At 40.5% G+C, this 21739-nt stretch overlaps 1 protein-coding gene across 1 annotated transcript; it reads left to right on the top strand.

The window, feature by feature from the left end:
- Positions 1-1569: 1569 nt before the first annotated feature.
- LOC109688276 (uncharacterized) lies at positions 1570-10448 on the top strand. The gene is made up of 4 exons (XM_020166595.2): positions 1570-1729; positions 6128-6254; positions 6463-6523; positions 8390-10448. Exons 1-4 carry the CDS (start codon positions 1727-1729, stop codon positions 10311-10313), a joined length of 2115 nt encoding a protein of 704 aa, XP_020022184.2. The 5' UTR covers positions 1570-1726; the 3' UTR covers positions 10314-10448.
- Positions 10449-21739: the final 11291 nt, after the last annotated feature.

The following is a 21739-nucleotide window of genomic DNA, read 5'->3' as shown; positions in this document are numbered from 1 at the left end:
TTAAATGTTTTGTTTTGTTGGCTGTGGATTTGCTCACAGGGGCTCTCCTAGATGAGCTGCTCTGTTTGCCCCTTATTGGGGGGGAAACAACCTCAAGAGCATTTTGTTTATCAGCCCCATGGCAGATTTGTGAGACCCTGTATCTCCTCCTCAGGGTGCAGGAATGCAGATTTACAATTCCTTCTCAGGGTGCAGTGCTCTTAGTGCTCTCCATAGGGGATGGGCTACTCACTCATCTGCCCTTTAGGTCCCCAGACCCAATAACATTTTGTGTGGAACTGGGAAGCTGAGGGACTCCCCTCATCTGTCTTCTGGTGACACAGCTACTACATTACTGTGTTATCCTGCTTTACCTTCCCTGGGTATATATGCAAAGAAATGCAACATGAACACTGATGTTCATAGCAGCTCTATTGGAAATAGTCAAATTATGGAATCAGCCTACATACCCTTCATCTAAGGAATGGATAAAGAAAATGCAGTGTATTTATAGAATCATGAAGAGATTTAAGTAATGTCATTTGCAGCAACATGGATGGAAGTAGAGATCATCATGATAAGCAAAGGAAACCAGACTCAGAGAGACAAATGTCACATGTTTCTTCTCATATGCATCATCTACAGCTTTCACGTGAATGTCCAAGGGGCCTGAATGGGGTGGAAATCATGGGGAAAGAGGCACAGAAAGGGGAATTTGATGAGAGCATGAACATGAAGGAATGCATTACATACACCCCTGAAAACAGCAAGATGAAATGCACTAATAATTCTACAATGAGGGGAGGGAAGGGGGTGGTAAGAAGGAGCAAAAGATGGGGTGAAAGTAATGAAAGTACATTATTTGGTTATATAAGAAGAGCGCAATGAAACCTCCTTCTACAATTAATATACACTAATAAACACATTAACACTCAAGGGGAAAATCACATAATGTGTATAGACTATATATGTTAATATAAATCAAAAACAGAAATAAAGAATCCAAGTTGTGGCCTGGAGGTGTTACTCAAGACATAGAGAGTATGCCTAGCAAGTGTTGACTCCCTGAGTTCAAACCTCAATACCGCCAAAAAAAAAACCAAAAAACAAAAAACATCCTAACATAAATGGAAAACACAGTGTATTCAGGAAAAGGCATGTAATTTATTTCTTTTTGCTAAATCAATACCCGATTAATTTAGGATAGAACAAACACGTTTTTACAAACAGGCACTTTACTGCGTGACCCATGCCTCCAGCACCACAATCGTCATAGAAGTGCTGATTTCAAATGACAGCATGAGTGGTAAGTAGCAAGTGCCTGATCTGAAAAATTCGGACAGGTTTGGCTCAACGCAGGGTCAGGTTTAGCGTTTGGCTAAAGGCTGGGTCAGGTTCGCCCAAGGGGAGGAAGCCCGGACTGCAGAGAGAATTGTGAGAGGAATCTGATTTGGATTCTGCCGATCTGGGTAGCTGACAGGTCTTCTGTCACTCAGGCTTGAGTTGGGAGGGGCCTCGATGATTAGCCAATCAGAAACGTTGTTCTATGTCAACAAGAGCTGTCCAATGAGGAGCGTGGATATAGGCAGACATCCGCTATCCTAAGCTTGTTTGTCCTTTCGGCCACCGCCATTTTTGAACAGTGTATGTGAGGTGAGACGCTCCAGGTGTCCCAGCTTCTTCAGCTCTGTGTCCCTCTGACTAAAGGAACCTAGGGACGACGCTGGGACGCCCGGAAAGCCGGGAAATGGTGAGGTTTCGGCCGGGGTCGCGGAGCAGCGGCGGGGGCCGGCGGGAAGCGGTGGTGGCGGATGCGGCCCCGGTGTGCGGTCCGCGTCCCCGCCGGCTGCGCTCGGCCCTCGCTCCTCTGGGCGCAGGGTGGGGCTGGGTCGGCACCGGGACAGCGTCCGTCCCCTTTGCGATGCGAGCGGCCACCTCGGCCGCCCGGAGCCCTGTGCGCGGCTCGGCCCCGCGTGTCCCCACGGCGCGGTGACGGCGGCCATGGCGGCTCCTGCCTCGTGCGGGGTCGTGCGCGGGGCGCGCTGTGGGTCCCCGCGTCCCCTCGGTGGCGCCGGGTCTCCTGCGTCTTCAGGGTCGGGGGAAAGGCCGTCCTGTGCAGCTTGGCGGAGGGAGGGGAGGGGACTCCGCGCCCCCTGTGACGTCACGGTCACCTCTGTGACGTCACCGGGTCTTAAGGAAAAGCTGATGGGGAGGGACAGTATTTGAGGGGGGCGTGGCAGCAGGGGCGTCGCAGCCCATGTCAGGTGAGACACCTGGAGCCGGTGGCTCTTGAGTGAGAGGAGAGAGGACTTAGGGGACACTGGGGCTGTCCCAGCGGGGGCGGACACTGCCTCACAAGGTCCATGCGGAACGGAAGCACGGCAGCGATTTGCGAGGCGGATCCCACATAAAATCGCAGCGTTCCTTACATCGTCATGAGGCCTGGGCCAAAAGCCATAGGGCAGGAGTTTCACAAAATGTGGTGACAGAATATTGTCACATAGAGGCTAAAAGCAGGTCAGTAAGGGTGTAATGTCTCGAGGTCACTGACTTTATTGTCTCTCGTGGATTTTTCAGCCATTTGTCCTTTTGTCTGTCACAGCTGCTTCTGCTGCTCCTGCTTCTCACTGACAGTTGTGTGGGTGGCAGCTGCCTGTACTGAGGCGACCTTGGCTAAGGCCCTCTCTTGTGGAATGCCTTGGATGTTAGGTGCCTTAGCTCCTCTAAGGCGAGGGTGAATGGGCTGTTCACTATAGGGAGGAGCAACCAGGACTCAAAGATAGTGAGGGTCACTCTGTCCCCTGAGGTCACTCTGTCCTTCAGGTGACAGAACAAGAGAAATGTGTCCCGGCCCAGGCCAAGGATGGGTCAGACATCCCACGTCTGATGGAAGCAAGAAACTTAAGGAGAGTTGGTATTATTTTGATTTTTGCAATCAGTTCAGCCACCCATGCTTGTTTGTTCATCTTCTTAGACAGTGTTATCACTTTGGACCATGGACGTGTGTATTTGTTCCTTCTGAATATGTACGCTTACTTTCACATACTTTTAAACCTTATTTATTTTGTGTTCCTGGCTGCTGAACTTAGGGTAGTCTTATTTAATATTAGATAATCTGTAGCTTTCTTAGTCCAAAGTACTTCAGCATTGTTAGGCATTTATTATACCTAGTATATTAAAGGATTTTTTTTTTTTGGTATGTTTTGTTTTGTTTTTTGGATTGTTTAAAAGAATGATTTAAAATTATAGAATTTTTTTTTTTTTTTTGGTGGTACTAGAGTTTGAATTCAGAGCCTCAGACTTGGCAGGCAGGAGCTCTTACTGGTTGAGCTATTCCACCAGCTCTTTGTATGTGATGGATTTTTTTCATGATAGGGTTTTTTGAACTGTTTGGGTTGACTTCCAACCTCAGTCCTCTGGGTCTGTCTCCTGAGTAGCTAGGATTATATGCTTGAGTCCCTGGCTCCCAGCTGAAATTATAGAATTTCATATATCTGTTTAGCTGACAAATCTTGGTGACAGTGAGCTGTTTCTTAGGGCATTTGCCATCCCTTCCCTTGTTTTACCTGTTGATATTCTGGCATAAAGGTATAATTTTTATTTGTGGACATACTGAATTATCCTTTCTGAGTCCTGTGTACTTTTTCATTCAGAGTAATCTGCGTGAACACAAGTACAAACATCCAATTTCTGTCTCTCAGTTTAGTCACAGAGGCTGTATTCCCTTCCCTGAGAAGCAACTTGGTTTTTTGTTGTTGTTTTGTTTTTCTTTTTGTTTTTGTTTTTGGAGGGACTAGGGCTTAAACTCAGTGCCTGATATTTCCTAGGCAGGTTCTCTATCTCTTGAGTCACTAGGCCCAGTGCTTTTTGTTGGAGATTTTTGAGATACTGTCTAGCAAACTATTTGCCTGGCTTTGCAAGGATGGATGTAGAAATCTCTCAGGAAAGGCATGGTGGTCCTTTGGCAGGCCTAACTTGCCTCATTCACTCAGGCAAGTCCAGGAAGCAGCATGTGAACTAAGACTTTTTTTTTTTTGTAGAGACAACAATGTGTAGAAAATGTATGTTTCCAGCAAGTAATGACATCTTTTACCCTGCTATCTCTCAGTTTGTTTGAATGGCAAGAAAGTGAACCCCACCCCAATGTTACTTTACCTGCCCTGATTTTTCATCCCAGCCTGTTCTGGTAGCTCTCTGTTTCACATCCTGGTATTTCCATCCTTAATCTAGATAGACTTCGTAGGCATGGGAGGCTGAGAGGTTTTGTGTGTTCTGCATTGAGGCTCTCTGGGCATACGTGATGTAGTCATGACCTGGAGTAAGATATATTCAGAATGAGCAGAAAAGTGTCCCCAAAGTTTATACTTCAGTATGAGCATATGAATTGTACTGGGGGTACATTGTGGCATTTACAAAAGTGTTTACAATATATCTTCAATAGATTCATCCCCTCCATCTTTCTCCCTTATCCTCCCTCTGCCCTTCAGTGTACTTTTGGAAAATCCTATCAAGATCACTGATAATACTGGTTTCTTAACAATTTATGAAGACTTCAGTTATAAGAAAGAAATTGCTGTGGGTAGTGTCACCTGTACTTGTATCATTTGTTAATCCTTAAATAATAAAAAAAAATCCTCCAAAACAGTTCTGCAGTCCATTTTACTGAGACAAAATATTTCCTCTTTCTATGAGATTGGCTTTAATTGCAGCATGTCCTCTTTGAGGTATGAATTTCTCAGGATTGTGCTGAGACTACTGGTATTTACAAAGGTGACAGTTTAGAATATTCTGTGTGTGTGTCCTCAATGGTCAAATACTGTAACAAAAGACAAAAGGATTCGGTCCTCACTGAAGACATGAGTGAATCCTGGATGACCCTTTCAAATGAATAATTTAACTTGAGTGACAAGAGAGTCTCAGAATGAAGAAAGGGGCAGCCGCAGTGCTTAAAAAGACAGGCTGCTGGGCAATGGTAGCCCATCTCTTTAATCCTAGGTACATGGGAGGTTTGCAGTCCCAAGCAGCCCTGGTACATAGTTCGAGAGACCCCCATCTCCACACTTACCAGAGCAAAATAGACCAGAGGTATGGTTCAAGTGGTGGAGAACCTGTTTTGCAGGTGTGAAGCCCTGAGTTCAAACCCAAGTACCACCAAAAAATAAAAAAGAAAGGGCTATTTATATAGAGTGTATAATTTACCGCTCCCAAACAAGTTCATGCTTCAGTGATGGTAGGATCAAAAACAGTGTTTCACATGGGTAGGTGGGAATTGTAAATGCAAATCTGCCTAGGAATCATGAGGCCTTGAGTTACTCAAACCCCAGTAAAGTCTATATTAAAAGAATAATAAACCAAAAAGAAACCAGTTAGGAGCTTTCAGATGTTGTCTTGTACTCCAGTCACAGTGGATGCACTGGATTTCCTACATAACTGGTGCAGACAATAGATTTGACTTTCTGTCTGTCAGATTAGCTCATTAGAGTTTGATCTTCCAGCATGTCCTTTAGGGACTGACAGGTAGCCTCCCTCTCATGATCATGTCAGAATAGAAGCACTCAGAGGGAGAGGCAAAAGAAACTACAGAAATAGAATATTGATCATGCAAACTATTTCGAAACATTGAGTCCTTCTTTGTCTGGCTGATGAGGGCCATGCCACCGAAGTTACCATGTCTCAGACAGGGTTGAACTTTGTGCTCAAACATTTCTTAGAATACATAGTCTCACCATAAGTGATATTTGTTTGATTTCTTTTTTCTATTTCTTTTTTCTGTGTGTGTGGCACTTTGATTTGCTAGGCAGGTACTATACCACTTGAGCTGACACTAGTGTGTCAGCACTAGTGTTGCTAATTGTCTTGTACAAATAAAGTTATAGTTCACTGTTATGGGAGGAATTACAGACCCACTCTTCAATGAGAAATTAGGGTGATTTAGGAGCATTCAGTTAATTTTCCTACTGATGGTGTTTTTACAACTGTTTTCTGACTACCATTAAAAGTGCTGTGTGAGTTTGGATAGAGAGTAAGAGTTTGATAACTCTTGGAATGAACATTTTTGAGAACACAGCATCATGTGAACACTTGAAGCATAGATCTTCAGTCCTGTCAGTCTGATCTTCCTCCTTGAAATACACTTGTCATGTTTTAGGTGTCTGTGACCTTTGATGATGTGCGTGTCAAGTTTACCCTGGAAGAGTGGGCTTTGCTGGATCCTTCACAACGGAAGCTGTACAGGGATGTGATGGTAGAAACCTTCAGGAACCTGGCCTCTGTTGGTAAGAATGACTTCACTCCCTTAGTCAATGAGGGAACTAGTGTTTGTCGTCATCAATGCTGCTCCATGATTTGGAATGTGGAAACCATAAATTCAGAGAATATACCAGTTGTTGGCACATTACACCTATATATAAGCCTACTTAGAACCTAAGAGTTTTCCTATAGTAATATAGTTCATAATGTTCTCTTTTCCTGTCTCCATTTTAGAAAAATCAGAGGAAGATCAGACCATTGATGGCATGTATAAAAATCCCAGAAGAAACCTAAGGTAATTTCCACTCCCGAGAGAAACCAGCTGAAACACTAAGGGAAAGGAATGTGAAGGGGAGGTCACTAGTGAGAGGGAGAGGGCAAATGAAGGTGGTAAAGGAGGGCGAGTGTGGTTGATATGTGGGGTTTTTTTATTTGTTTGTTTTGGTCAGACCATGGTTTGGGGCTTTGCGCTTGTTGGCAGGCACTCTTAACACTTGAGGTACACCTCCTCCATTTTCCTCTGATTAATTTGAAGATGGAGGTCTTAAGAAATACTTGCCCTAGCTGACCTGGAACTTGGATCCTCTCAGTCTCAACCTACAAATTAAATAGGATTGCAGGAGTCACTATTGGTGCCCAGCATGGTTGATTACTTTCTATACATGCACTTAAATGGGATGTTGAAATCTGTTCATGTTATTTTAAGATGGGGAATAGGGTAAGAGGAAGAATAATGGAGGGAATGAACCAAACTGGGATATAATGTATGTACATATGGAAATGTCACATCAAGACCCAGGTGTAACTATCTTATAGCAATAAAAAATGTTAAAAAGAGAAAGAGACAGCAAAAGCATAATATCTTAAGAGTCAAAGAGACTATAGGTGTTGCTGAAGCCCTGAGTTCAAACCCTAGTACACAAATATGAATCAAAAGAGTCAGGGGAAAATTGTATTTTTAGGGTGAGTGGGAGAAGGTCTCTACTGGGTATTGAACCAACACTTCCAGCTTGCTACACAGGCGCTCCACCACTTGAGTCATTCTGACAGCTACAGTAAAATTTCCCAACAAGAAAGCCACGTTATGGTTGGTGGAGTGACTCAAGCAAAGTGTTAGACTGCTGGCCCAGCAAGTGTGAAGCCCTGTGCCAATAAAAAAAAGAAAACCATATTAAGATGCCCATGTCCAAATTTATTTAAGTTAAAAATTATCTTCAAAAATGCATGTAGGTTGTGCATCCATAATCAGAAAATTACCAATTCATGTTGGGGACCAGGGACACACACCTGTAATCCTAGCTTTTGGGAGGTTAAGATCAGGAGGATCGTGGTTCAAGGCCAGCCCAGGGAAATAGTCACTGAGACCCTGTATCCAAATGGAGTGGAGGCATGCCTCAAGTGGTAGAGTATCTGTTTTTTAAGCAGCATGCCTTGAGTTTAAACCAGAGTCTTACCAAAAAAAAAAGGAGCAGGTGTCAGTAGCTCACACATAATAATAGCTACTTGAGAGGTACAGATTTGGAGGATTATACTTCAAAGCCATCCTTAAGCAAATAGTTCTCCAGACCCTAACTTAAAAATACCCCACACTTAATAGGGCAGACAGAGTGGCTCAAGTGATAGAGTGCCTGCTTTGAAAGCATGAGGTCTGAGTTTAATCCCCAGTACCAAAAAAAAAAAAATCCAAATCCAAAATTTTCCAGTATTGGAAACAAGTAACAACATGATTCCCCAAGTAATAATTTCTGTTATTTTAATATACAGAAACTTATTTCATGCAATTAATTGTAAAAAAAAATATTGCATGAAATTACTTTTAGTGTGTGGATATATGGTGATTGTGAAGAAAATGAAGTTTGTATAGATTGGGGCCTATAACCTTCAAGACACCTTATTACTATTATGTACGTATTTCAAAATCTAAATGATTTTATTACCACATTATTCCATACACAGTACTCAAATGCATTTAAATGTAAAGTAGATAGAGTTTGCAAAATATTGGGAAGGATTCTTTCGTACCTATAACAATACTACTTGTTTGATAATATCTGTCCTGGAATCATCCTGCATGTTCAAAAACTTTATAAGCCGTAAAACTATTGTCTGACAAGTCATTAAAAAAATACAAAGTTAGTAATGTGCTTCTCGTTATTTCTAGAAGACAAGTGGTAGGGAGACTCTGTGATAATGAAGGTATTCCATGTGGAGACATCTGCAGCCATACCTCAGATCACATTGTGAACCATAATACTCCTACAGGAGTGGAACCAAGTGAAGGCTGTGTGTGTAAAGAAGTCTTCATCAGACATTCATCTCTGAGTCTGCCCTTCAGGACTTACAGTGGACAGAAGCCAGATGAGGATCAAGAACATGGAGAAAAGCCATTTCAATGTAAGGATTGCGGGAAAGCCTTTATTGCTTCCAGATTCCTTAGATGGCATGAAAGAAATCACACTGGAGAGACACCCTTTGTATGTAAGAAGCCTGGCAAAGCCTTGGTTTGTTTGAGTGACCTTCACAAACATGAGCTAACTAACAGTGGAGAAAAACCCAATGTTTGTAAGCAATGTGGGAAGGCCTTATCTTTGAGTGCTGTTGAAAAACAGGAAAGCACACACAGTGGAGAGAAACCCTGTGTATGCAAGCAATGTGGAAAAGCCACTTCCCTTAAAATACAAAAAAGAAATCACACTGCAGAGAACCATTATGCATGTAAACAGTGTGACAAAGTCTTCTTTTATTTAAGTCACGTTCAAGAACATGAAAGAACTCACACTGGAAAGGATCCCTATGTATGGAAACGATGTGGGAAAGCATTCTTCTATATTTGTGACCTTCAACACCATGAAGAAAGTCACACCGGAAAGAAACCCTGTGTATGTAGACAGTGTGGGAAAGTGTTCTATTCATCCGGTGTCCTTCAAAGGCATGAACAAACTCACAGCAGAGAGAAACCATATGTATGTAAACACTGTGGGAAAACATTCTTCTATCTTTTTTACCTTCGAAATCATGAACGAACTCACATTGGAGAGAAACCCTACATATGTAAACAATGTGGGAAAACATACTGTTCCTCCAGTGACCTTCGAAAACATGAAAGAACTCACACCTGTGAAAAACCCTATGTATGCAAGCAATGTGGAAAAGCCTTTAGTTCTTCCAGTTGCCTCAAAATACATGAAGTAATTCACACTGGAGAGAAGCCCTTTGCATGTAAGCAATGTGGAAAAGCCTTCTTTTATTTGAATAACCTTCGAAAACATGAACGCACTCACAGTGGTGAGAAACCCTATGTGTGTAAACAATGTGACAAAGCCTTCTATTATTTGAGTCACCTTCGAAAGCATGAACGAACTCACAGTGGAGAAAAACCATACATATGTAAACAGTGTGGGAAAGCTTTCTGTGATCTTTCTCATCTTCGGCATCATGAACAAACTCACACTGGACAGAGACCCTATGTATGTACTCAATGTGGAAAAGCCTTTAGTTCCTCCAGTTACCTCAAAACGCATGAAAGAATTCACACTGGAGAGAAGCCCTTCGCATGTAAGCACTGTGGAAAAGCTTTTAGTCTTTCCATGTCCCTTAAAAGACATGAACGAAATCACACTGGAGGGAAACCTTATGCATGTAAACAATGTGGGAAAGCCTTCTATTCTTCCAGTGACCTTCAAAGACATGAACGAATTCATAGGGGTGAGAAACCCTATTTGTGTAAGCAGTGTGGAAAAGCCTTAAGTTCATCCAGTTACCTCAAAATACATGAAAGAAATCACACTGGAGTGAAACCTTACGCATGCAAGCAATGTGACAAAGCCTACATTTATTTGAGTAACCTTCGAAATCATGAACAAACTCACAATGGTGAGAAACTTTATATATGTAAGCAGTGTGGAAAAGCTTTTAGTTGTTCCAGTTACCTCAAAATACATGAAGGAATTCACACTGGAGGGAAGACCTTTACATGTGAGCACTGTGGAAAAACCTTTAGTTCATCCAGGTACTTCAAAACACATGAAAAAATTCACACTGGAAAGAAACCTATGTATGTAAGCAGTGTGGGAAAGCCACTCTGAGTTTGAATGTCCTTCAAAGACATGAACTAAGTCACAATAGAAATTATTCCTTCATTTGTAAGCCATGTGAGGAAGCCTGCTGTCCTTTGCATGCTGTTAAAATGCATGAGCAAATGCCCAGCAGAGAGAAACCATATGTACATAAGCATTGTTTTCTGTTGTCCAGAACTCTTGTGAGTACTTTTATTTTTTTAGTAATGCTGGATTTGAACTCAGGGCCTCACCCTTGCTAGGCAGGCCCTCTATTGCTTGAACCATTCCATCAGCCCTCTTACATTTTTGTTTTTTCTTTTTAGGGGGGTGTGGTGACTGGAGTTTGATCTCAGGGCTCCTCCCACAGCCTGGCTAGAAAGACTTTCTTAACTATTTCAAACACCTTCTAGATTAACAAGTATCTTTTTCCTTTTCTTAAAATATGTTGAGAATATACATTGATGAAAAAAATTTTAACATATATTGGGGAAATATAGTGATGAAAATCGTGTGTGTTTTTCTTTCAAGTATAGATCTAGTGAAAAATGAAATTTACAGGAAAATAACAATTCATGTAATCGGGAGTTCAAAGAGTTTCCCTATCAAATTACTTAATTCATCTGTTAAAAAAATCATTCTTATTCAAGGGTCATGATATAGCCTTTGATGAGCTATCATGAAGCATGGTGAAGAAGCTGGCATGGCTATTTATATCCTCTATGGAAAATCACAGCATGTGTTTGGATGTCCTCATTGGTATGTTTCCACATCCATTATTCCATCTTCCCTGTCTTGGCACCTGCTCACCTGTGGCTATCAACAGTGGGAACCACTGCATAGAGTCTTCCATTTATGGATCTAATAATCCTGACTATGTAAAGAGAAAGAACATAATGTACCTTTTTTTTGTACTTGTACACTTCATTACCACAAAGTGCTCACAGATGCCAGGCACTGGTAATTCACTCGTGTAATCCTAGCTAGTCAGGAGGCAGAAATCAGGAGAATGGTGGTTGTAAGCCAACCCAGGCAAATCCTTCAATAGATCCTATCTGGAAAATACATGTTTCCAAAATCGGCTTGCAGAATTTCTCAAGTGGTAGAGGGTAGAAAGCCTGCCTAACAAGCCTGACACTCTGATTTTAAACCCCTATAGCACAAAAAAAAAAAAAGTCACATGTACTAATTATAACCCAGCCTTGTTAATGATTCAAGTTTATCCTGTCCTATTTTGTTCTGTTCCTTCTGCATCACCATGCTCATGTCCTGTCATCCAAAGGAGAGATGGAGCCTTGGGGAAGTAAACATTCAGCTTCTGAGAAGTAATCATAAGCCAGGAAAGACCCAGATGCCCAAAACCCATGAACTTCACTTAAAAGCCCAGCTTCCACTTAGTACACTCCAATACTTCCTTGACTCCTTGCATAGCTGTATTCATGAGTGTGCCTGGGAGATTAATAAAGCTTTATTCCTTTTCTCCATAAACCCTACTCTTTGTATCTAGGCCAGGGTGTAGAATTTCAGTAACATTAAAAATCCCTCATGGTTTGGAATCTTATAATTACATGTCTTAGAGCTACAATTACTTAGAATGCTCTAGAAATTGCACAAGCTGAAGGAAATACTACAAAAGCTCTATCTGTATTGTTTAATTACCTGCTGAATTTTTTCATTTTTGATAGTACTGGGGTTTTATATAGGACCTCAGACTTGCTGTACAGGCATTCTACCACTTGAACATATTCACAACCCTAGTGACTCAAATTTTGTTGTCGTATCAGGTGTTTGAATTCAGGGCTTCAGCTTGCAAACCAGGAACTTGAGTCATTCCTCCAGTCCATTTTGATCTGGTTATCTTGGAGATGGGTTCCCTCAAGCTATTCTGTTGGCCTGGCCTTGAACCTTGATCTTCCTGGATCTATGTCTCCCAAGTAACTAGGATTACAGGTGTGAGCGCCTGGCACCTGTCACTTGGCTTATTCTTAAAGGGAATCTCTGCTATTTATTTCTTACTATCTCCTTTGAAAAGAAATGTTGAGGTGACACAATTCTGTCTTTTTATTCAAAATAGGTCATGGTTAAATGGGTCTTTTTCTCCCCCTTTCGTTTTGAACCATGTTGATCCATGTGTAAGCATAGATATTTTTCTTTTATGCTGAGAGGCTCGATTTTTAGATAGTTTTGAAATATTTATGTATAAAGGTTGTTAAGGAAGGAATTTTTGTCAGTTGTTGGGATTTAATTAAACCATATCTTTGCATTACTTACTTTTCTTGTTCTTGTAAACCAGTAACCTGAGTGAAACAACTGAGAGGGGGATTTATTCATACTGGGGTTTCAAACATGTAGCTGTACTGTGCAGTTGCACCATGGTAGGTAAGCAAGCACCTTTCCCTCACTGTGAACCTTTTCCTTTTTCCGTCTGCCTCTCTGGTCCTCTCCTCCTCTATGTCCAGTACATCAGTAGACATGAAATGCCAATTCTAAATTCCCCCGTTCAGAAGGGTGAGTGTGCCCCAAGCATCCATTCTTGGAAAGCACCTTGTAAATGATGCACCTCTCACCTTGGGAGAACTGATTGTGTTTTTCTACCCCTTAATCTCCAGTGTTCATTTATGAGCCTGTGTACAGAATGGCAAAGAAACATGTCATAGTAATTCTTAAACACACAGAATCAGAACCTGAGCATGTGGCACAAGTGTCCCTTCATTTTGGACACTTTGTGAATGAGTCATCTTTGTCCTAATATGAATCATTTCTGTTTTCCAGCATTAGTGTTCATTGCTCATTATGGGCCAGCACACAGTATGTCAGAACAAGATGACAGTGATTATAGAACAGACAGAAGGTTGAAAGTGAGACACAATACGGTCTTAGGCTTTTTAGGCAGGTACTCTTGCCACTTGAGCCACTCTGCCAGCCATTTTTTTGTGTTGGATTTTCTTAAAATGGGGCTTCTCACTGAGATCCTCCTGTTCTCTGTCTCCTGAGTAGCTAGGATTACATGCGTGAGCCACCAGTAGCAGGCAAGTGGGGACTTTTAAGCAGTATTTATGGGATGAGGTCTGGGCCTCATTTATTAATGACCCTATATACAGGGCATGTGGTAATGAGCTGGAGTTGTGTCACCCAATCACATCTGACAGGATCTCACATGAAGACCCTCATCAAGCATTGGTATTATGTCCTTGGACTTTCCAAACCCCAAACCTGAGGAAACACACTTTTAGAGTTTTGTTTTGTGACATTACTGAGATTTGCCCTAGGGCCTTGGGGTTGCTAGTTCATTCTGCCACTTGGGCCTCTTATCTTAGCTAAAATTCTTTTTTTAATAAAATACCCAAACTGGGGTATTTTGTACACACACAAAATAGACAACACTAAATTTAAGTGGCTTTGAGTAGAATGTTGTTAGAGACACAGCACAGGCCACTCTCATGAGCCTCAGAAATGAGGTCTTGTTGGATACTTAGATGGAAATTGCCATCCTTATTACCAAGTGACATCCTTATTATCAGCTAGCTAAGACAAAAGTAAGCAAAATTTAAATAGTGTGCTGACCACAAGTGGCCCACGCCTGAAATCCTAGCTACTTGGGAGACAGATGAGGATCGTGATTTGGGGTAGTGTAGGCATAGGTTGCAACAGGTCATCATTAAAATATCCAGAGAAATGACTGTAGGTATGGCTCAAGCAGTAGAGCACCTGCTTTGCAAGCTCGAAGACCTCAGTTCAAACCCCAAGTCCCACTACAAAAAAACCTTGTGAATGTAAAAATCATTGCAGATTTGTCATTTAATGCCAGTACTTTTAACTCCCTGAAGTAGCAGGAAAAGACACCCACAAAATACCCACAGCTATAATTTTAGTCTAATACTAAATCATCTTACAAGACCTACTCAATGAAGTTTATTTTACCCTTTTGCTCTCTTTATTCCTCCTGCTGGGGAATGCACAGCACTCCTTCAGCCACCTGCTGGACCACGATGCTCCTCATTTCCCTTCCTGGAAGGACAGAAGGAGCCTTTGAGGACAAAACATGCATTTCTAGGACTGGTGCCAGTAAGGCAGGAAAGACCCATAAGCCCATAACTCCTGGGTTTGCATTTCCCTGATTTGTCATCAAGAGGAGACCACGGAGAGGAGTTTTTGGACACTTTAATCACTAAGAGCAGAGTTACCTGGTTTTATACCTCTTAAATTTTGCCTCTTTACTATGGCTGCGCATATATCACTACTATTATGCTGGAAATTTTTGGTTCCTTTGCCTTAATCCCTTGCACATATGGTGAAAGGTAAAGGCTGTACCTTTACCTTTACCTTGCTTCCTCAGTGATTGCTCTGCCTGTGGGGTTGTAGGGTTCAGATTGTTTCAAGTTTGTCTTCTGATGTTGACAATCTTGTACTTTTTTGTGTATATGGCAATAGAGTTAGAACTTAGGGTCTCATGCTTGCTAGGCAGGTGCTCTTACAGCTTGATTCACTCTGCCTGACATTTTTGGATGTATTTATTGTGTTTTTTTGGCAGCTCTGGCAATGATCTAATTCATTTCCTCTTACCCAGGTGAGCTACAGCACATTTCTGTATGACTATATCCTGTGTTTTACTGATTACCTCTGCAATTGAGCATTTTTCCTATGTGGGCTTTTATGGACTGTGTAAATTGTTTCTTTGTCTCTCCTCCCTCCTCCTTTCTCTTTAAGCTATATAAAGTTTTTTTTCATTTCAATTCCAGTTTTTATAGTATATAATAACAAAACCATGATTTTTTTTTCAAGCGTCGGGCAACTAATCATTCAAATGTTCATGGGTCACAGCACGGCACAGACACAGACTTAGAACTTGTCACAGCAGCCACACCTGCAAGGTCTCTAAGGGCAGGATATGAGGAATTTGATGTATAGTGAAGTTTAACGTCTCTTTATGGGTCTCTTCTTTCCTCCCTCCCTCTTCCTGTCTTGGATTTGTTTGATTGTTTTTGGTGGTATTGGGTTTGAACTTTCTACACAGGTGCTTTACCGCTTGTGCCACCCCATCAGCCTCTTCCTATATCTTCACACCACATAAATGTGTTCTGTATTTATTTGAAGTCCAGTTGTTTATAGAAGATATAACAAAATCACAGAGTTTTGTAAATTAAGCTCATGTTGTACCACCTTTCTGCAATCCTTTATTAATTCCACAGCTGCTTCCTGGGTCCTTTAGGATTGTCTCTGTAGACAATGATGTCACTTGTGACCATTGTCAGGTTTGTTTGTTACTTTTGAATATGTTCCTTCATTTTCACATCTTTTGAAAACTTTGGTGTTTTCTCTTGTTAGGTGCAGAACCTAGCCAATATAAGGATATGAACTCTCACTTTTCATTCTCACTTTGCAAGAAAGTCACGTGACAACGAAGTTTCCACATTCTTTTTCAGGATTAGTCACCTATGTGAGTTCTTTTGAAGGATGTTGGTAGCTCATGCCTGTAATCCTGGCTACTTGGCAGACTGAGATTGGAAGGATCACAGTTTGAGGCCAGCCTGGGGAAATAGTTCTTGTGACCCCACCCCCCTCAAAAATAACCAGAGCAACATGGGCTGGAGGTGTGGCTCAAGCAGTAGAACACCCTGCTTTGCAAGCATGAAGTCCTGAATTCAAATCCCATTCCCACCCCCCATCCCCCAATAAAAGCAGGAATTGAATGGTTTGACTGCATGCCTTCTCACTTTATGTACACAGTGGAAGTGTATTTATTGCTTTTTTCAGATGCTGTGACAAATGTCTGACATAAACAATTTAAATGATTTTTTCATTTATTTATTAATTTGTTTTGTTTTTGGACAAAGTCTTGTTTGTACCCTTAGCTGTCCTCTGACTTCCCAACCCTGAACTTATAATGCTTCAGCCTCAGTGGGGAAACCTAAAGGCGTCTCCATATTCCTTACATGTATGTAAGGTATTGATAGCTTCTCTCCATACTGTTGATACACGGTTTTTGGCCTGAGTTTAAAGGCATATTTAGGAATGAAGGGCTGATGACTTTCACTTGGTTCTTCTCTAGTAGAAATTTTCTTGTTTATAATGTGCTTGAAAGTATGGCTGAAGGTGACTCCACATTGAACATCTCCTTTATGTTCACAGAGTCTCTCTCCAACTTGGCTTCTGGAAATAAAGAAAAGGACATTACTAAGTCTTTATTTTTTTAATAACTTACCAGGAGAAGTACTGGTTTATGTCTGATTAGAAATTTTTAACATAAACTAACCTGATGCTCTTCAAGATGGCAGAAGCACTGATGTGATGAGAGTAATGGTGTTGCAGAGAATCTTAAATTATGGTTCCTGGCATTTTGTAAACACTGACTAGCTATTTCCACCTGTTAGTATAATCCAGATTCTTTGTGGAGACAGTTGGGATCAAAAGAATTTTTGAAATATGTTGAAATATTTGCTGGTATGTAATGTGATATCTTGATAACAGATCCAAATCTGAATGCAACTTAATTTTTACATACACCTTATATACAAAGTCTGAACACAATTCCATACATTTTAAGTAATCTGTCCATAGAATAAAGTTCCTTAACTTAAATCATCAGCAATTATTGCTTGTGGTGAGATGTTGGTGTTTCAGATGTTTCCAATATTCGAATGTTTGGGATTTTTTATTTCCGCTTATGGTTGCTCCACCTCAGTGAATTTTTGGAGAAAGTTCTCAGAGAAGAAATCCATTTGGATTTTGGGTTTTTAGTATAGATTTCTTGTCCTTAATTTTTTTTTTCCAATCTTTTTATTCTGTAGGGACATTTCATTCTCATGTGAGTGCAAGTGACCTTAGACTTCTCCTGGGGGTTTTGTACACTTCTTCAATGGCCTGGAACTAGAAAGTGAGAGCTGCCCTGATGGACATGAGTTGAAAGTGTGGTGTTCAGGACACTACAGCACCAACTCAGATATTGTCAAATATATAATGGAGAGGGTAAATATTCTTCAATGTGCTGACATGTTTACAAGACCCTGGTTCACAATAGAGAAGGCTTTGTACAATACTGGAAGAAATCACAATGTTTTTGGTAGCACTGGGGTTTAAACTCAGGGTTTTACCCTTACTTGGCAGGTACTCCATCACTTGAGCCACTCTGCCAGCCCCAAAAATCTCAAGAGCAGACAAGGCAGGGGTGGAAATGTTCTTACATGGGCACATGCATTGCATGCCCATCTGTCTTCTGGACAACAGTCAAGTTATGAATTGGTATTAAATTTTATAAAATTTAAAACACTTTCAAAAAGGCACTGTCAAATCAATTTTGGATGTAATAGGAATTTCCTCCTAAGGAAAAAAAAGTGATAATAAGTGAATGGAGAAATGGAAATTATTAAAATTACTGGAGGCAAAAGGCAAACAACAAAGAATAAAAATATCTGCAGTACATAAAATGTAAAAGTATTAGCTTAGCCAGGTGCCAGTGTCTCACATGTGTAATTCTAGCTACTTGAGAAGCTGAGATCTGGAGAATGGAGTTTTGAGGCCAGCCAAGGTAAATAGTTTCCCCAAACCAATCTCCATTATAACCAGAGCAAAATTCACTGGAGGCGTGGCTCTAGCTGTAGGGTGCCTGTCTTCCAACTTCAAAGCCCTGACTTCAGACTCCATTCACACCAAAAAAAGTATTAGTTTGCAGAGTAAGCTAAATGAATGTAATTTAATGAAAAATGGCAGAAACATAATTAAGATACACCATCATACACAAAACCAGTACTGATTGTGAACAGGGTGAGAAGCAAGAGTTGGGAACATTCAATGATCTCTACCCTGCCCTGATGCACATAGTGTTATTTTAATCTGGATTTAGAGTAGTTGTAAATGAACACTGCTAACACTGGGGAGTCTACAAACATTCAGGAACTGAGGAAAGGGAATCCTATATAATGCTCAATTATATAAAATGACAGTGCAGAAATACATGGGGAACTTAAACAAAAACCCCAAACGACTAAGTTTACCAGGCAAGCAGCTGTCCAAACTGGCAAGGTAAAGAAATCAACCCAGGGAATCATAGCTTCCAGGAACAGAAACTCATAAGCAGAGCAGGGAAAGGAAAACTGGAACTGTACCTGGTGAACTGCTGAAATCCAAGTCTCCAGTAGTTTGAGAGGTAAAATCTAGAGATTCAGGTGTACAGGACATCATATATTTGAGAATTTCACCTCCAAAAACCCTACCAGGTTCTCACAATAAATTTCAGCCATCAACTGACTCAGTAAAAAGCATTAGAAGAGCTGGAAGCATGGTTCACATGGTAGTCACCTGTTCAGTAAGCATGAAGCCCTGAGGTCAAACCCCAGTACCTCAAAATTAAATAAAATGCTACAGTATGCAATGTATGTACTAATCTATCAATTATTTCAAGATGTGAACTATCAAAATACACCAATTAAATAACAGTAATAGAGTTGATTAGAAAAAAAAGCCAATTCTGATGTTTTCATGAGGAATCATTTTACACATAAAGACATAAGGAGTTGAAATGATACTAGTCAAAAGATTCAAAAATATCACTTGCAAGCCTGGCAACAGTGCCTCATGCCTGTAATCCTAGCTACTTAGGAGGCAGAGATGGAGGATCACTGTTTGAAACCAGCCTGGGCAAATAATGAGAGACCCTGTCTCAAAAATGCCCAACACAAAACAGGGGTGACAGTGACTCAAATAGTAGAGCACCTGCTTACCAGACAAGAAACCCTGCGTTCAAACCTCAGTACACCAAAAAAAAAAAAGACAAAATATCATTTGCATAGGAGTTACAAGTTCAGCAGATCTATTACACAGTATAGTGACTATAATTAATGACAGTGTAATAACAATACTTCAGAACATCACTAAAGAATTAGAATATAAGGGTTTTTTGTTTGTTTGTTTTGATGTCTGGAGTTTGAAGTCAGGGCCTACACCTTGAGTCACTTCACCAGCCCTTTTTTGTGATGGGTTTTTATGACATAGCGTCTTGTGAAGCTTTTGCCTGGGCTGGCATTAAACCACAAGTCTCCTGATCTCTACCTCCTGAGAAGTTGGGATTATTTGAGTGAGCCAGTGATGTCCTGATACAATGTAGGTACTCTAATCACAATGAAATTATACATATGAGAAGTACTGTATCTGGTGATGAGCCTAATTTCATCACTCTGTGATGTATATATATTTCATAACATCATGTTTTAAATTATGGCCTTATTACATTTTGATTAGGATATAAATATTTTAAAATAAAAATAATGTCAAGAATTGATGATATAAAGTTATGCAGAGAGATAGAATTCTAACACTAACTCAAACTTGGACAAGCTATAATTACAACCCAATCAGCAAGTAGAAGCTCATGACAATAGAAGGAATACAGGGATGGAATAATGATAAAGCAGGCAGTTCTCCAAGAAGACATAACAACCCCTAACTGTTACCCACATAATTTTAGATCAAAGTATATGACTGAAAAACACACAGAACTGAACATTACAGTTGCACAACAGTATTTGCTGATCTCAATGCACATGTGTCAGTCATTGACAGATGAAACAAAGTCAGTAATGGTGTACTGGAAGTGAACAGCATTACCCATCAACTGGAGCCATTTGATATTGCAGAATACCACATCCAACAACTAAAGAGTACACATTGTTCTCAAGGTCATGCGCACATTCGCCCACACAGACCACACTCTGAGCTACAAAACACACCTTGAAAACTAAAGGAATAGAAATCACATGAAGTATTCTCTCAGACAATACTAAAACATAACTGGAATTGAACAGTTGGAAAACCTCCAAACAACTGGAGATTAAAGCAGAAAATTATTCAGAATACATATGTTAAAGAGTGCTGCAACAGCCCAAGTGGTAGATTGTATGCCTGGGAAGCATGGTGCCCTGAGGTCAAAATCTACTGCTGCTAGAAAAAAAAAAGCACAGAGAATACATAAAAATGAACACACATCTTGCCAAAATTCATAGAATTCAGAGAACACAGTGCTAGGAACATATGTAAAGGAAGAAACTAATATACTAGACGACAAGGAAGACCTAAAATGATCTACTTCAGGGAAAGTGTGAAAGAAGATGGAGACAATGCTACATCAAGTAGAGGGTAATAATGATTCGTAAAGATGTCAATAAGACCACAGAGGAAGTCAGTAGACCAAAAGATTCTTTACTGAAAAGACCATCTGTTTAGGGAAGATAAGTAAAGAAAAAGAAGACACAAACTACTAATTGTGCTCATGAAAAAGAGGCACTGATAACAATAGCATGGACTTGAAAATGGCCATAAAAGGACATCATGAACAATTTCATGCCCATAAATTTAATGACCTGGAGAAAAGGAACCAATTCATGGGAAGAAGCAATCTACCAAAACTTATACCAGGAGAGAGAAAATAGGAATCAGAGTAGGTATTAAATATATTGGCTCAGTGAGCAATAACTGCCCAAGGCAGAGAGGAATAGGTCTGGTTTGTCCCAGTAGTTTAGTCTGCATAACATTTAAAGAAGAAATGACATGAATACTCTGCAGTGTCTTGTAGGAAATAGAAGCATAGTTGACACTTAATATTCCACACTATGAATCACCACTGCCACAGGAGCAAACTAAACAGACACTTTACATGACACAAACACCACAAACCAGGAGTGCTCATGAACATAGATACAAAAATCCTCATCAAATAGTAGCTTCCATCTAACAGCATGTAACAAGAATTATTAACAGAACCAAGTGAGCCCATCTTCAAAGTAGCCAGAGCAAAATGGATTAGGAGGTGTGGCTTGAGTGGTAAGTTCCCGATTTGCAAGTGTGAAGCCCAAGTTCAAACCCATCCATAAAACAAAGAAACAAACACATCAAGAATGACTAAAACTAAAGAAATAGATAAAAGTAAAAATAATGCAATGTAAAAATAGTAATAAAAGATAGAATAAGAAAAAAAAATCATGAATTCCTCCAAAGAAGAAAAAGCATTCCCTGTAGCCACTATTTTTAAACATAGCTTGAATTCCTAGCCAGAGCGTTAAGGTAAGAGGAAACAATGAAGGGGATACAAAAGAGAAAGGAATCAGTCATGTTAACCCAATTTGCAAGTGTAAGTATAATATGTGAGCCTATCCTTAAAGTACTCTAAACAGTGTACCATAGCCGGGCACTGGTGGCTCATACCTACAATCCTAGATACTCAGGAGACAGATCAGGAGCATTGTGGTTTGAAGTCAGGCCTGGCATATACTTTGTGAGACCCTATCTCAAAAAAGCCCATCACAAAAAGGGCTCATGGACTGGCTAAAGTGGTAAGAGTGCCTACCTATCAAGCATGAGCCCCTGAATTCAAACCCCAGACCACCAAACAAAAGGAAAGCAATGCTGTAGGTATCACAACACCTGACTTTGAATCATACTAAGGACCCACAGTAATAGAAACAGCA

The sequence above is a fragment of the Castor canadensis genome, chromosome 14 (assembly GCF_047511655.1).
Source record: "Castor canadensis chromosome 14, mCasCan1.hap1v2, whole genome shotgun sequence".
NCBI lineage: Eukaryota > Metazoa > Chordata > Mammalia > Rodentia > Castoridae > Castor > Castor canadensis.
This window is presented reverse-complemented; position numbering and strand designations above follow the sequence as displayed.

What these genes read in the sequence shown, in the direction of transcription:
- LOC109688276 (XM_020166595.2), top strand. An exon ending in CAGGAACCTGGCCTCTGTTG is followed by an intron (nt 6,255 to 6,462) that starts GTAAGAATGACT and finishes TCTCCATTTTAG; the next exon opens with AAAAATCAGAGGAAGATCAG. An exon ending in AATCCCAGAAGAAACCTAAG is followed by an intron (nt 6,524 to 8,389) that starts GTAATTTCCACT and finishes CGTTATTTCTAG; the next exon opens with AAGACAAGTGGTAGGGAGAC.